General features: G+C 39.8%; 1 protein-coding gene across 1 annotated transcript in view; it reads right to left on the reverse strand.

Moving 5' to 3' along the window:
- Positions 1 to 1,971: 1,971 nt before the first annotated feature.
- Positions 1,972 to 16,469, reverse strand: part of LOC121960959 (traf2 and NCK-interacting protein kinase-like) — a 22,710-nt gene continuing 8,212 nt past the window's right edge. Inside the window, exons 3-11 of the mRNA XM_042510865.1 lie at positions 15,634 to 15,742; positions 14,602 to 14,778; positions 13,795 to 13,938; positions 12,236 to 12,370; positions 11,813 to 11,913; positions 11,061 to 11,210; positions 9,759 to 9,918; positions 5,298 to 5,437; positions 1,972 to 4,220 (exon numbers count right to left, since the gene is read on the reverse strand). Coding sequence (XP_042366799.1) covers positions 4,137 to 4,220; positions 5,298 to 5,437; positions 9,759 to 9,918; positions 11,061 to 11,210; positions 11,813 to 11,913; positions 12,236 to 12,370; positions 13,795 to 13,938; positions 14,602 to 14,778; positions 15,634 to 15,742 — 1,200 coding nt within the window. The 3' untranslated portion in view covers positions 1,972 to 4,136. The remainder of the gene's footprint in view (positions 4,221 to 5,297; positions 5,438 to 9,758; positions 9,919 to 11,060; positions 11,211 to 11,812; positions 11,914 to 12,235; positions 12,371 to 13,794; positions 13,939 to 14,601; positions 14,779 to 15,633; positions 15,743 to 16,469) is intronic.

Raw genomic sequence — 16,469 nt, forward strand, 5'->3', positions numbered from 1 at the left:
TTTTTAATCTACGGTCTCTCATACCGACCCTGCCTCCTGACCTTTATTCACAGGGTGTTGATTAACGCTAACATCCTGCACATGTAAAAGGCTTCAGCTGGCCTTAAAGCGGCATCGCTTACAACCTGTCGCATCCTTTAATGAGCAAAAACAAGAAAGAAATACCAAGTAAAAGGTGAAACAGTTGCCTCTCTCGCTGCCTCGTCACAACCTCACAAACATCAGCGGGTCAAAAACAGAGCCCCTCTGGGCGTCAACAAAATGCCTAAATTATAAATGTAATGATAAATGTGTAATTATCCAGTGTACAATCTTGACTTATCTGACTCTGACTCATGAGATAAAAGCCCTAAGTTCTTACATTTTTTAATATACAGCTCAGTGCTGAGAGAAATTAAACGCTCCAGGGGCCTCACGTAAAACTCTCAGGATCTGCAGTCTGTGTATTGCCTTTAAAACTTACAATTCATAACAAGTGACGACGGGTAAAACATGTTATGCCACCATGCAAAATGCACAACTAAATAAACAGTGATGAACCACAGAGAAAAAGAGCAAACTGAGAAATCAAACGCTCGTTTTAAGCCTTCGCTCGGCTCGTCGCTCAGAAAAAAAACCCCAACTCCCATCTGAGAGAAAGTACAGATTTCAAACGGACAGATTTACAGAGGAATGACAAAAAAAGCCAGACTGTTTTTCTTTTCTTCACCTGCTTTTGCAAAAATCTGTCCTTAACATCGAAGTGAGTATTTACACAGGTGCAGAGTACACAGGACAGCAGGGACAGAAAAAGGTGGAGAGAAGAGAAAACTACTCTACGCCAAGTTCTGCGTGTGAGAAATGGAGTGAAGATTTCGTTATTGTGTTGCTGTTGCAGCAATGATACAATATCTACAACCTTCCTTTCCCGTACCAGAGTACACCAGGACAAAGTAGCCGCAGTAAACCAGCCGTGCAGCGTCAACGGGCGGAAAAAGTCTCATTTCCCCGCCGTGACGCTCACTGCGTGTTCGTAGGATTTTTCCTCTCCTTGTGGGAAAGAGACACAGAAGGTATTTCAGCAGCAGCACTCAAAAACGAGCGTTCACACTGCGAGCAACACCGTCATCAAGTCCAGAGAGCAGCGATCACATGCAGGCGGGTTTCCGTTAACCCTCAGATTGCACAAATTGAAACTGCGAAAATAAAATAATGGAAACACGTAAATTTAGAAAAAAAAAACCTCCCATTTATCGCAAAAAAGTTAAGCTTTCATGTGTATTTCAGGTAATTCCAAAAAGCCAAATTCTGCAAAACTGCAACGCTTTTTAATAGCTGATATGATGCCATGGTTTTAAAAACGTTCTGAGAATGGTACAACGCAATGTTTTAGTAACGTTTATTAGCTGCAAGTTTTCTTTTAGTTCCCAAAACTAACTCATAAACTCCTCCTTCTGCGGCAAAAGATGCAGCAGGATTTAGGGACAAATTTAAAAATAAATCTACCTTCTTCTAAAACATTCTCCTTAAATTTATGGTAACATTTTCTGTAAACATCAAAAAATATTTAAAATGTTTTTTGTGTTTTTTTAACATATCACATTACATTTTCATTAAAAAATGCTCTGTAATCTCCGTCCTCAATAACATTATTTGAATGTTGCTTTGAAAACGTTCTTTCTTTGTTCTCATGTAACATTGTTGTAACGTTTTTAAAAAAAAAGAAACTGATCTGTAACATCTTCAGAACATAGTTAAAACGCCACAGGAACATTATTCGAATTGCTAAATATCCTTAAATCATTCTTTGAACGTTAGATTAAAACATTGTCTTTAAAACATGTTTGCAACTTGTAGGTTAGACAACGTTGTGGGAACGTTCCCTGCTAGCAGCAGGTGCTAAAAGAGCTGTTATTGCATCACATAACTCCTAAAAAGTTGAGTGGATCATCCGGAAGTTTTGAATCCACAATTCCTCCAAACTTTTCTTTTCTTTTGTTTTCTTTAAAAGGTGCCCATGTGTGTCCCCTCTCTAAATTTGGAGGTTTGTGACTGCAGTTTGTGACTCGTGGGTTGGATGATTAATCTGTTGATCAGATCGATGGATGAGAAGAACATCACTAACTGGAGTTCAACGCCGTTGTGTTTTATCCACATTCGAAAATGTCGCTTCAGTTTTGTACAAATCTGTAATGGAAACCCGCCACGGTCGGCTCTGGGTCGACAAATTCTCTAAAAACATCCGCACAGAGCGCACGCTTAAGATTTTTGCTACAAGATGTTAGTCCAGAAAACATCCGCTGAGATTCAGTCATCACTATCAGATGTGGGTTAGATGATAACAGCAACAAGGAGCAGCGAGTATATTATCTAAATTTAATATTTGACCAGCGGCCTCAGAGTGATTTAAGGCGGATTCAGACTGTGTCCACACTCAGGGGCCAAATGTAAAGCACGGTGCAGCTTTTATAGCCACTAAATCTGCACAGATTTAACATAAGTAAGTGTAAAATATTCCAACTGTTAAATATGCAGTCTGCAGACATATTAATGCAACTTTTTCCACATTGTTTAAGAAATTTTTCGATTCAAGAATTGAGCCTGAGCCACAAACTATTAAATTTAATATTTCAGAGACATCAGACTTCACGTCTGCTCAAAGACGAAAACTTTCTCATGTCAGCTAATGTTGTGTAATTATAGAAGCATCTGTATAATGTTAAATTGTGGCTTTATTATTATCAGTGGCTTTGTTATCAGTACTCTCTGAGATTAGAAATGAGCAGGGCAAATTATTTAATCATTTGATGGAAATAGTTTATTCAATATTTGGAGAAAACAACACTGTAATGCCATTTTATTTACTTATTTATTTGTCATTATCTGAATGTAGGATCCTTTGATTTAGTCTTGGGTATCTAGGTAGTGTGGGTTGTTTGTTTTGTTGCTTTTTTTTTAAAGATTTTAATTTTTTTTTTCAAAATCCCGATGTCTGTATTAGGTATGTAAATGCACTAACTCTTGTCAAGCTGCATTTGTATATTTATCAACAATTTCTATGTTTGTGTACATTTTCTAACAATTTATGCAAACTGATCCCTCTAGAGTAAACTAAATCTACACAAATATGACAAAAAGAAACTAGAAAACTCCTGAAGCACTAACGTACACTCTGCGCTCCTGCACTTATGTAATGGATAACTGAACAGTATGTATTTCAATAACGCACCTAATAAGCAATTTAACCCCAAAAAACAGACAATCTATTTGTGGCAGCAGATATTTTAATTGTGCAAAAAAAATTAAAAATGATAATGTGTTGGAAAGCTGCTTTGTCTAATCAGGCTAAGTTGTTTTCCAAAAAGCGAAAGATTGATTATTGGTTTATTTACTTTGTTTTCAAAAAGCTAAAATGTTTGTGAGAGAAAAAACAGCTTAGTGTGGACACAGGACCAAACTGGCGGGAAATCTTTAGCCGGTTTAGTGTGGATGCACATTTTGGTCGGCTCCAGGTTGCTTTTACTTCGAGAAACTTTCACTTAAGCTCCTCTAAAAAAACGGTTGCACCCACTTTTTTGATCAATGCAAAGTCAAGTTTTCTCCCTCCGTTGATGCTACCTTACTCACGAAAACACCAAAAGACGTCTGATTGGCTTCAGCACACGTCAGTCGAACGACGAGTCGTACTCGCAGTGTGAACACCCTGTAAGAAATGGTTAATGTGCTACACAGAGAACTTCTCCGCGGCTCCCCATTCGATCCGACGGGGAGGTCAAAGGCTACTCGGCATGATGTCAGCGTCCTTTAAAGTACCTCGAGAGCAACCATCAGCCCAATCCAACGGTCCACAGGGAAGGCGAAGGCGTCTGCCGCCGTCGGTGAGCGGAGTCACCTTTGACCAGCAGGCAGTCACACCATCCGTGGGGCCTGCAGCGCCGCCTACGGGCGGACGCTGTCCGTACGGGGGGTGGCTCACTCCTGTGGGTCAACTCTTCAAGTTGCTTGATCGTCCACTCGGCGGCTTTTTCCACCACAAACACACACACGCACACACATCGTAAACACACACACACGCTGTCCTCCTGCCATCCCTCTCTCCTGATGTCGGGCGATGTTCAGAGTGAAGAAGAGGAGGGTTTTGGGTCGAAGGAGAAAGGTTACCAATTCATCATGGAGCTTCTGTTCAGGGTCATGAAGAAGACTTGGCTGCTGCCTCCAGATCGCACCGAGGCGAAGAAAACCTGCAGGAGGGAAACACACAGAGAGGACGGGGTTAAAGTTAACACCGTCTCTGCTGGGTCACACTTATTTATTACAGTTTAACCCTCAGAGACTGTTTGGCGCTTTTCATCCTTCATTTCCTGATAACTGTGTGTGTGTTGATGCATGTGTCCTAAATGTAGTCCAGATTGTGTATCTGAGTGTAATCAGTGAGTTTGCAGCTCAGCTCCTACAATAAGTCTAAAATACACTGTGGAAACTAAATAGTTACATTCAGACTGTTCAGGTCCAAAAATGCTCCATTGAAACCCATTCAAACTGACATTTTTGATCCCACAGCCATCAGAGCAGAAAAACAGGACTTGTATTATTTCTGGGTGTCATTCTGGGCTTTTGACTCTGAATTTGTCATTTTGACTATTTTCCACCTGATGAGGTCATTTTGACCATATTTGGCATATGGAGGAAATACATGCTATTTCCACTAGGTGACCTGTCGCCAGTGATGGCGAGATGAAGTGTCATGAAGCGTTGAAGCTTTCCATCCAATTGGTTCACTCACGGCCGAAGCTTCGCGGCGCTTCATTTGCTCTATTGTGCCATCAAGTGGACAATAAATGTGAAACAGGCAGAGTGATTATAATGACACCGTGGCTTTGGTGCACGAAGCTATGAATTGAATTGTGCTTAAATGATAATGCAAATAAACCAATAATATACTCATTAATAAGCTCGAATAGATTGCAAACAAATGCACAATAAAGTCCGAAGTCAACAAAATGTGAGGGGACAGTGGAGGTTTGTTGCGTTTTGTTGCCCCTTGTATTTCGAATCCCACGCCAAACCCGCAAACCATTTCCTGAATCAGTCACATGGTACACATACGTCACCACATATGTCATCGATACGAGCCTCGATTCGCGCTTTACAAAAATCTTCATGAATTACTCGACACACGCTTCGAAGCCTCGACACGGAAAGACACATCACTACCTGTCACAGTCAACGTGCTGCTAATCACTGACATATCCCAGACTGATAATAACAGTAACACGTAACCCCGAAGGACACAAGCGTCCAGGTGACCTCGGACTCACCTTGTCGTTCCTCTCTGACAGGAACTTCAGTCGCTGAGCTCGCTTGTGCATGAAAACTCCGTCGAGGTGTCCCGTCTCCACGGAGCGGATCTCAATGGCCTTCTCTCCCCAGCCCATGATCTGGTTGGAGTGGATGTAGGCTGCAGGGACAGGAGAGGGCACACACACACACACACACACACACACACACACACACACACACACACACACACACAGAGGGGGATCGAACAGGAAAAGACTCAGCACCAGTCTCACACCCAAGCCAGTCACACAGCGAGGCGTCCTCAGCCTCACCTCCGGGAGCAGATTATTGCAGCAGTTTCTGATGTCAACGACCACGACCTCTGAGCTCCTCACGAGCGTCAGGAAAGACGCCGTCAGAGCAACACATAACGGAGGACAGCGTTACAGGATGCCTGCTGGGTTTTTATTGATGTCGATGTCAGTTTTTGTGTATTAAGAATCATCTGAGCACCACGACTGATAAATTCAACGTTTCTGTCGCTGCTTCACAATAAAATCCTTCCAGTGGAAAACCTTTATTGTGAAGCATCAGCTGCAGGAAATGTTTGGTTATCATTCGCAGTTTTTCAACAGAAAAACAGTGAGGCTGCTATTTGATGGGCGTAAGACCAGGAACGCTGTGCAGGGTGTGCTTTCCTTTTAATCTGTAGGACCAAAAACATCGAGTCAGTTTGTCTAAAGCAGCGATACTCAACTTGCTTTAGCTGGAGGCCCCTTTTAAAAAAATGACAGAAGGCACGTTTCTAGGATTTTAGGACATTTCTCTGACTTTAAGGACAGTTCTGGGATATTAGGACATTTCTAGAATTGAGTTGCTTTTAGGGTTTTGGGACATTCAGAACATTTCCAGTATTTTAGGATGTTTCTAGGATCTTGGGGCATTTTTAGGTTTTCAGAACATTTCTAGGATTTTAGGACATTAGGGTCTTGGCCGGGACCTCTGTCGGGGGCTGTGGTGGATTCTCCATTGGCACTTCTTTCATAAATAAACTCTATTTTGATGCTGTTTTATGCACCTTATGTATACTAAAAGTACAAAATAATTTCCAGAGTGAATCACTTTTTTAAATTGTGAATTAAAGAACACCCGGCACCCTGTCGAGTGCTGCAAGTTGAGTATCACCGGTTTAAAAACTGGTGGGCATTTCGTTTTGGCACTATAGGGCTTCTGAGCACAGAAAAGCAGATAGAGAACGGTTTCTGAGCCACGACTAAAGTGTGCGACACTAAACCAGAGGAAAGGGGTCAGCAGAGAGCGTCCTCTGTCACAGAAATAAAGTTCAGTGGAAGGTCTTTTTGTTTTTCCCCTCCTGCAATAAAGCTGTTTGTTTCTGTTGTTGAGGAAGGAGATCGGCGTTACGACGATGCAGCTTTTATGTTTTGTCCGGGCTTGGCTGTGAGAAACTCTGGTCTGACAGTAAAATACACACAAACACGTTAACGGGAGACAATGTCCACACGCAGGACACACACAGTAACCACCGGTGCTTCAGGACAGACACAATCAGTCAAACATACATGTTTAATCAATCGGGATATTGTACACTGACATCTGAGACTCAGAGAGTGAACGCCGAATGGAAAACCACAGAGACTTTGATCCGCTCGGATCATAACATCCGAGATCCATCCTTGATGCGCTCGAGTTTCCTCTCCATGTGGTTTGACTGAGTGTACCAATAAATAATAGATTGATTTAGATGCACTGCAAACCTTTAGTCTGCAGAATCGCACAAATAACTAATTTGTTTTTAAAGCTGTTTTTAGAGCTCATGCAATCAAGGATGAATGTAGGAATGAAATATTTAACAGACGGACAGAACAAGAGGACAGAAACTCGACACAGAAGACAAACAACACGCAAGCATTTCCCCCTGCACAGAAAAAACAGATAAACTGTGTATAAAAAAGGAGAGTGTTCAAAGTAAAAGATGTTAAGTGTGTGTGCAACACAATTGCCAGAAGAAAATGTTGGCATTGAACATTTCTGCAAGCCATCGATACGTACCATTTGCACACTATTATGCTGCAAATACGTTACATTACATTTTAATAATGCGGTTAAACTTGGACACAAACATTTGGTAATGGTTCGGAAAATATCATGTTTTAGTTTAAAATACTCTGGTGACACAATCCTGGCAAAAAAAAAAACTGTCTCCGTCAAAGACAATAACTTTTTGCTTAAAATACCCACATTTGGGAACTTAAAAGCCGCAGGAAAAATAGTAATGGGTCCCTAAAACACATACATTTGGGTGCTAAAAAGCAGCTGCTTAAAAACAACTATGTTTGGGAACTTAAAAGACGCAGAAAAAACAGCTATGGTCCCTAAAAAACACCAATATTTGGGGCCTCAAAAGCAGCTGGAGTAACAGTCATGTGTCATTTAAAAACACCCACTTTAGGGAACTAAATAGCTGTAGGAAACAAGTAATGGGTCTTAAAAACACTCAGAACTTCAAATCAGCTGCATAAAACATTCATGGGTTGTTTGATGGTATGTTTGGGAACTAAAAAGCCACAGGTACAACAGCAATGGGTCCCTAAAACATACCCTTGCTTGGGGGCTGAAAAGCAACTGGAAGATAGTCACTGGTGCTTTAAAAACACCCATGTTTGGGAACAAAAAAGCCACAGGAAAAACAGCTATGGGTCCTTATATGCCACCCATGTTTGGGAACTAAAAATTAGCTGGTGTCACTGCATCCCCCATCCCCTCCACCTCCCGAGGACAAAGTCAGCTCACATACAAAGAACTTTTGAAGAATGAATCGTAAAATAAATGTAAGGACACGTACAATGCCAACAGTTTCTTTTTCTTCTGACGACTGGGTTAGTGTGTGTGTGTGTGTGTGTGTGTGTGTGTGTGTGTGTGTGTGTGTGTGTGTGTGTGTGTGTGTGGTGGGGCAGAGGGTGGAGGTAATGCTCTGTAGGACGTGTTGTCCTCATCTCATGCAGCAGATGGATGTTCAACACTGGACATTAAAGAAATACACAGAGTTTTTGGGTTGTCTTTCTTTGGTCAACTCATCTGTTCAGTGATGAAAACACCAAAACCCTCCATGTAGATCACCATACCACTGTGCCTCATGAGAACACTTTTTTCAGGTTTAAATTGGTTTCCTGTATTTAAAAGCTAAAGGCTGAATTAAAACCTCATAGCTGTCTGTCACCACAGCTTTAAGTTGTTGCTGTCTAAAATGTCTTTTTGTGTATTTTGATGAGACTTTTTAACTCTGTGAGCTCTTGCTTTGTCCTCTGGCACCACCATCAGGTCAAATCTTTAATTTGTCTGAAAACTTTCTATTCTTTTTTACTATTATTATTTATTTATCAGTTTCCATAAAATTTAAACTGGAGCCTTACAGCAGCGCGTGTGCATCACAAAACCTGTTTTATTTATTTATTCTTTGACTGTGTAGAGATTTTTAGTGTTGCCAATTTTTTTCTGCATGACATCCATCATTTTCAGCAATAATAAACTGTGAAAATTGTCTTTTGAGACTTATTTTGACATTATATCACCTATTACTACAATTTAAACATTTATATTTCACATAAATTTAATAAAGAGAGAGAGAGAGAAGAGAGAAAGAAAACTTTCTTTGTAAAATTTGTGACAAAAAATGTTTTGAAGTTTTGGGGCTTTTTTTGAGGGGGATGGATTTTTGGGGGGAGCAAATTTCTTTTTTCTTAAATTATTTTGATTATTTTTGAAGAAAAAATTTTAGTATTTTTTTTCTTTACAAATTGCTAAGTTATCAAAGCCAGAAACTGTAAATTATTGTTTTAGTTTTTTTTCAAATTTCTGATGGTCCTTGCACACATCATGATCTTTATCAAAGGTTTGTGAAGCAGATTTCCATGACTTTTCCAAACTTTCAGGCTACATTTAGTTTTCCAAAATTTCCCAGGCCTGGACGATGCTATTTGCAAATTCCATGACTTTTCCAAGTCTTTTGTGATTGTACAAACGCTTGGATATAATGCATAAAGTATTCTTACAAAAACTAGTGATAATATTCCCACTTGTCCAAATTTGTTTTGCACCACTCACTCAACAAAACAAGCGTGCCAAGCAGGTTGTTATTCAGCGTGGTGTGAAAGTGTTCGCATGAAGCGACAGTCAGTTTCACATGGATGATTTTGGCTCCTGCTGTGTGCAGGATGTTTTCATCACTTCACCAAACACAGCTGAACGGTGCGTTCAACCCCCCAGAAACCGGCTGTATTCCTGTGAGCAGGTGATGAAACAGGTGAGACGACAGCCGAGGCGTCTTTGTTTAAAGGTGTGACTGAAAGCAGGAGGAGAGAGAGGAGTGCTGCTTTGGGCGGAGGAGGTGTGAGGGTGAAAGATGATCTGCTGAGACCGCTTATAGAGGTCAGAGGTCAGAGGGGGGGGTCAGGGAGAAGCGAGCTGATTGGTTGACGTACCGACGGAGGTGGGCATCTCGCCCCACTGCAGCACCACGTCTTTGGTGATGCGTCCGTAGGTGTTGACGTAGACGCCCTCGTCCTCGTAGCACAGCAGCATCTCCATGCCGTCCGTCTTGGGGAGAACCACAATGGCGTGCGGGGTCACCTGACCCTGAATCTGCCGGGGCGCCACACGGGGGGGGGTTGGAGGGGGTGGGGGCAGGGGGTTAGGAGCTGCCGTGAGCCTGCAGGGGGGTCTGAACGCCCCCGCCGCCGCCGCCGCCCGCTAACCCCCCGTCCCCAACCTGAGAGAGAAGAAACTGCTGCAACAATGGAGTCTCCCGCTCCTCCTCAGCCACGCAATCGCCATGGAAACAGACATGAGCACAGCGTGATTCATGACTGCCAAAAGCAATGTGAGGCGGTTGCTGTGGTTACCGTCTCCCTCCCCCGAACATCTCTTACTGTAACCAGACCAAGGTTAGAGGAGGACGCTGATTCACCCACTCAGCCGCTCACCCATTAACAAAGTGATCCACTCATTCATTCACTCACTCATTCACTCGTTTAATTATTGACTCACTCACTCACTCATTTACTCATTAACAAGGCTATCCATTCATTCATTCATTCATTTATTCAAATATTGATACATTTATTCACTAAATCATTAATTCGTTACTCACTCACTCGTTAACAAAGTTAACCATTAATTCATCCCATCACTCATTCACACTTTTTAATTATTGCCTCATTCATTTACTCATTTACTCATTACTGCACTTCATTCAGTCACACTCTTATCCATTTACTAAACTATTTAATGACTCACTCACTCGGCAATCAATTCATACATTCACTAAGCGACTCACTTATTCATTCACTCACTAACAAGGCTTTCCATCCATTTACCCTCTTATCCTTTCATTAAATAATTTATTTATTCACTCACTCACTCACTGTTCACTCACTCATGCAGCTATTTCCTAAATAAATCACCCTCTTAACCATGCAATGCGTTTTGTATTGACTCACTCACTCACTCAGCTATCCCTTCATTCAATCACCTGCGTATCCGTTCACTAATTCAGAAATCTACTCCATCATTCATTCTCGTCTTTGCTCTGTCGCATATTTTCTTTTCTCTTTCACTCGTTCATCTACTCTCACTCATTCATTCTTTATATAATTATGATCTCACAGTCACTCAATATAAACAATGCAATCAAATGCAATTTTTCTTTAAAAAAAGTAAAATGCACACACACACACACACACACACACACACACACACACACACACACACACACAGGGACTAACATGTGAGGGGATGTAGATGTCGTAGGGGTTTCCAGAGTCCACATCGATGACATGGAAGCCAACACTGGAGCCATAGATGACCTTTAACCTCTGCCCCTCCTCCACCGTCAGGTCAACAAGCTGAGGGCGATGCTGCAGGTCAGTGAACGACTGAAAGAGGTCAAGAAAAAATGATTCATTAGCCACAAAAAAATCACCTTTTAAAAAGAAAAAAAGGAAAGAAAAATGGTGCAAAGTTTAAAAAAAAGAAAAATTTGCCAAAATAAAACATCACCAAAGAAAAGAAAAACGCATAATTTTTTTAAGTAAAAATTTTGGGGATAAAAAGAACTGTCACCATAACAACCAGACTAAAGTCTTTAAAAAAAAGTAAAAATGTTTTCATGCAAAAAAATTAAAACAATAAAAATCAAATTTTAACCTGTTTTCAGTTTAAATCAGATTCTTTAAAGAAAGCATAATTCTTCTCAATTTGTATTTACATTCAATAAAATTACGCCTTTAAAAGTTTCTTTTTTTGCTGATTTACTGGTTGAGTGACCTAATGTATTGACGTTTTAAAGTCTTTTTTTGTCCCTTTTTGGTTCACTGTATCTCAGTGAGGCCTTGTCCTGGAACAATAATCTAAAATAAACGCACATCATGCTGCTCATCTGCTTCTGTCTTGTTTGCTCACATGTTTTCTACAACAAAGAGCTCCTTTTCCCCACATTAACTCATTTACACCTAAGGCGCACTGTGATTCAGCTTACCTTGAAGGCCATAAACTTGTGATAAGGTTTCGGAGCCCAGGCGTAGATCTCCACTGAGTTCTTCAGAGCAATCACCAGAAACTTTATCCTCTCGTACTTCACTGCAGGGGCAAAGCAGAATGAAAGCATGAAAAAATGTCAAATTGTGTTTAAGCTACAGTTAAAAAACACAACTGAGCTTTTTTGCTCTGTAATCGTTATATTCAGAAATAAAGAATATTAAAATCTATCAATAATTTATCAATTAACCATAAGCTTTAATATTTAGAAGGGAATCCAAATTTATTTACAATAATAATTCACATTTTAATGGTTAACTTTGTACAAACTAACTTTTTGTCCCCAATTTGCAAGTGAGTCCCCATAACACAGGTGTGTTAATAGGTTTGTGTCCTCACAATGTGCATAAACCAGTTTTCTTACCGACTTTGTAGTGCACGCAGCCCTCCAGCTCTCCAACAGTGATCCAGCCCTGTTTCTTCTCCACTTCAGGATCGTTGTGTAATATCCTGTTCCTCAGCCAGGACAGGTAGTAAACACGCAACTTGTTCTTCTTTCCTGGTTATGAAAATAAAATGATTAATGTAAATAATATTTTTCTCACCAGTAAATCTGTTTATAAAATCAGGTTTCATATCTCAGGCATCAGTGATGGAAGGTAACTATTTACATTTACATTTTACATTTACACTTTGTTTATCAATGTTTTTACTGCTGTTTTTGGAAAAATTTGCAAGAACTTATAAAAAATATACAAGAAAATTACATGAAAATTGTTTAAAAACAAAAACAACCAAAAACAACAATAATACTTTTTTAAAAAAACTGAAAAAAAGAAAGTAAACAAACAAACAAACATTTAAAAACAAGGCAAGCAAGACTTGGAAAAACGACTTTTTAAAAATATAATAATTCGTTAATACAATTTAAATATGTGATTAAGGATAAGGATAACATACCACCTCTGTGAGGCATTTATAAAACTTGTCTAATGTGACTTATTATTGCATAAGTGTAAGAACGGTTTATACGTCATCAGCAGCAGCTTCCATTCAAATCTGCTCAGCGAGTGTTTTATTCATAAAGAAGCAACGCACAAAAAGAAAGTCAAATCTGGCAAAAATAGAAACATCTCTGTCATGTTCAGCGTAACCAAGGGAGACAGGAAACACTGACGACCAAACAATAAGAAAGGCTAAAATATGTGATCAATAACGACAGACAAAGAAAATCAAGGATTCAGCTGTTGCTCAAAGTCCTGTGAATGCAGAGAAAGGGCTGCCGTTACGGCATCTTAACCCTTTAAAAAATGAGCAAATTTACAAAAAAGATACAAGAAAATTACCTGAAAATAAGCAAAAACCAAAACAAAAGAAAGGTAAAAAAAAACCAATAAATGACCCCCAAAACTGCTGAAAATTGACATAAATATAGGTATTTTTTCTTACATAATTTTAAATTGATAATTCTAATAATAATGAATATAGTTTCTTTTTTTTACCCCCCCCCTTTTTTTCCAAATTTTTTGCCATTTCTTTTTTTTGCTTTTTGCACCTTTTACTAATTTCTTTAGATTTGTGGGACTTTTTTTTCATTGCCTTTTTTCCTACAATTTAACGAAAGAAATCAAACCAATTTGCCCAGGTTGCAAAGGGTTAAACAGCTTGTAAAAGGCGTATGAACACAAAACAAGAAAAGCGATGTCAATCCAGGTCTCAAAGTGTTAATACTGTTTGTTAATGTTAAACTTCCATTTCATAAAATGTTATTATTTTGAATTTTATCATCAAATTTACAGCCCCAGTAAAAGTAACTTTCACACCGGGTACACATCGGACGCTGACGTGTTCTGATATGTTAATTATCACACAGCCGCCCGTCAGCAGTCGCCTGACCGTTCACACCAGGAGCACATTTCTCTGTGCCTCTCTAATCAGACAGCGAGCTCTGTCCCTGCTTGCTTGTGTGTCTCATGTACCAACCTGAGATGGTGACCAGGACGTTGAGTCCCTCCAGGACGTCCATCTGTTGGAAGCGCCGTCGATTGATCAGGTTGTAAACTTTGCCTTGACCACTTCGATCCAGCAGCATCAGTCCGTTCTCCGTCCCCACCAGCAGATTCACTCCTGCACACACACACACACACACACACACACACACACACACAGTGTTCAGTAATAATAAAAACAATTACAACTTATGTAAATATTTCAAATTATAAATATGTATAATGTGCTGACTGTGTAAAGTGTGTAAAAATATAAAACTATGTGCCTTATGCTACAATCAGTGACTTCTTTTAAATCACTTCTTTAAACGCATTTTTTATAGGCTTGCTTTTATGTGGTGTCATCTATTTAAATTAATCTATTTTTGTTTTTCTTTTAATTGATCTTTTTATATATTTTTTAATTCCATCTTGTTTGTGTTTATTTTCGCATTTACTGCTAATATTCTTTGAGTTGTATATGCTCTCATTAGTATGGGTTTTAATTGTTATTTTTGTTTTTTAATTGTTTCTCTCTTGTTGTTATGTACTTTAAATTTTGTCTGACCTTAGTTGGGCATTATTTTTTGGCTATACAATTATGTTTACAGAAGCAAAATAATGCATGCACATCAAATCCAAACTTGGAGCAGGTGCTTAAACAAAGGTGAATAAATAGTAAAAAGGCAAAAAAGTAGTAGTAGTATTAGTAGCAGTAGTATTAAAACTAGTCTGAAAGTTAGAAAAAGCACATATGTGTATGATAAAGTGTGATATGAAAGTGTTTTGGTGACAGTCTCACCCCAGAGAGCTGCACACAGGATCTCAGAGTTGAAGCGTTTCTTGTATTTGCGGATCTCAGGCGTGTCGCTGTGCGGCCTGATGTTGGTCGGGTTGACGTTGACCACAGAGATCTTCCGGGCTTCGTTGAGCCTCGCCTGCTCCTGCTCCTGCTTCAGCATCTCGTCAGCAAACAGCGCTGTAGAAAACATAAACACAACACGTTAACTGGTGGACGACTGAACTCACTGCACCTGAAGTTTCTGTGCCGTGACTGCATTAACTATTTTATCATGAATGACCTGAATTCGTAACCCTCCTCTCATGTTGCGAGTCAATTTGACCCATTTTAAAATTTTTAAATCACTGGAAAATATTGTAAAGCATTTCTTTTTTCAGTATGAAACGTCTTCTATTGGACTTAATTAGTGTCAACTAATTTTATCAAGTTTTAAAATGAAAATGCTTCGTATCACACTGTGACTGAGCCGACCACCAGGGGGCAGGATATCAGCTGTCTGTGCATGGAAAGGCAGATTTCAAACTGCTGCCAAAAATTCACTTATCAAGGCAAAATTCTGAGACTGCAGACTTCATCGACACAGCAGAGAGATGTTGATCATTTGTTTTTACAAAGATTGATTTGGTCCTTAAGTGAAAAACTGATGTTTAAAGATGCCATTTTCCCATAAACTGCAATAGTTGACATGAGGGCAGATTTCAAAATGCTGTCAAAAATTCAGTTTCTGAGATAAAATTCGGATGGATTTTTTAATTAGTAGCACAGTGAAGTGCACGAAGTTTCTTCAGCTGGGCTGACACTTTGGTGTAAGTTGCAAAGCTCTAGCACGTACGAATAATTTATTACGAATTTGCAAACTTTTGAAGTTTAGACAGTCGCTGAAGAACTTTGGCATGGGACTGGACCCACGTGCAACCGGCCCCTAATTACACGAAGCCCAATCTTTATTTATGGTAATTGTCTCAAGACCCTTTAGATTGAGCTTGTGATTAATTTTGGGCGTTTGAGGTTTGACACTGTAAGGAAACGTACCTGAGGCAGAGATGTTATCGTCGTCGTCAGTCGGGGAGGTCCCGTACACCCTCGGATCTACGAACGGTGTGAAGGAAGACTTGGAGCCTCCGCTGCTTCCCATCCCGTACTGCAGACCATAAAAACACAGCACACACGTCAGTCACATGTTTGTCTGACGGTTTGTTAGTTTTGGGAAAACTGACTGAAACAGGTAACTGTTGGAATAAAGGAAACACGGTGTGTTCAGTGGAGGAAACACCTTCAGCGCTCTTTGTTCTCAGGTATTTACTGTTTCTTTCTTGTTTCACGAAAAATGAAAAACCCTTTTTGGCCTCATGCTGCGTAATTCCAAGTGACACTTTTACTCTCAGTGTTTCTTTTATTTTATCAGCTACCTGCATCGTGCGCTCGGGGTGCAGGACTTCGTGGGGGCTGGAGAGAGGGAGGAATAAAACGAGGGAGGGAAGAAATCCAGTTTATCCATGGGTGAGGAAAACTCTGGAGCCAAAGCGGGACGGATCCAAACAAAACAGGGCGGGAAATTAAAGGTGCCACATTTGTAGTTTTCATACTCAGAGGATCGTTTTGTATAAACATTGCTCTGGGATGCAAAAAACAAAACATAAGTTGAGACCAAATAAAGAAGCAAAATGATCAGCTGATCGATGAGCTAATTGGCAAAATTAACATTTTCTTACTTTATTAACTGCCTAGGTAGTAAAACAGTAAAAACAAAAACTTTTTCTGGTAAGGCTTCTTAAATGCCAAAAGATTTCTGGGGTTTTCTTTTAGCTTTACGTCAATATGAACTAATTTTAGAAAATAATTTGGATTTGGGTGAGCTTAAGTAACAA

Source organism: Plectropomus leopardus, chromosome 21, assembly GCF_008729295.1.
Source record: "Plectropomus leopardus isolate mb chromosome 21, YSFRI_Pleo_2.0, whole genome shotgun sequence".
NCBI classification, from domain to species: Eukaryota; Metazoa; Chordata; class Actinopteri; order Perciformes; family Serranidae; genus Plectropomus; species Plectropomus leopardus.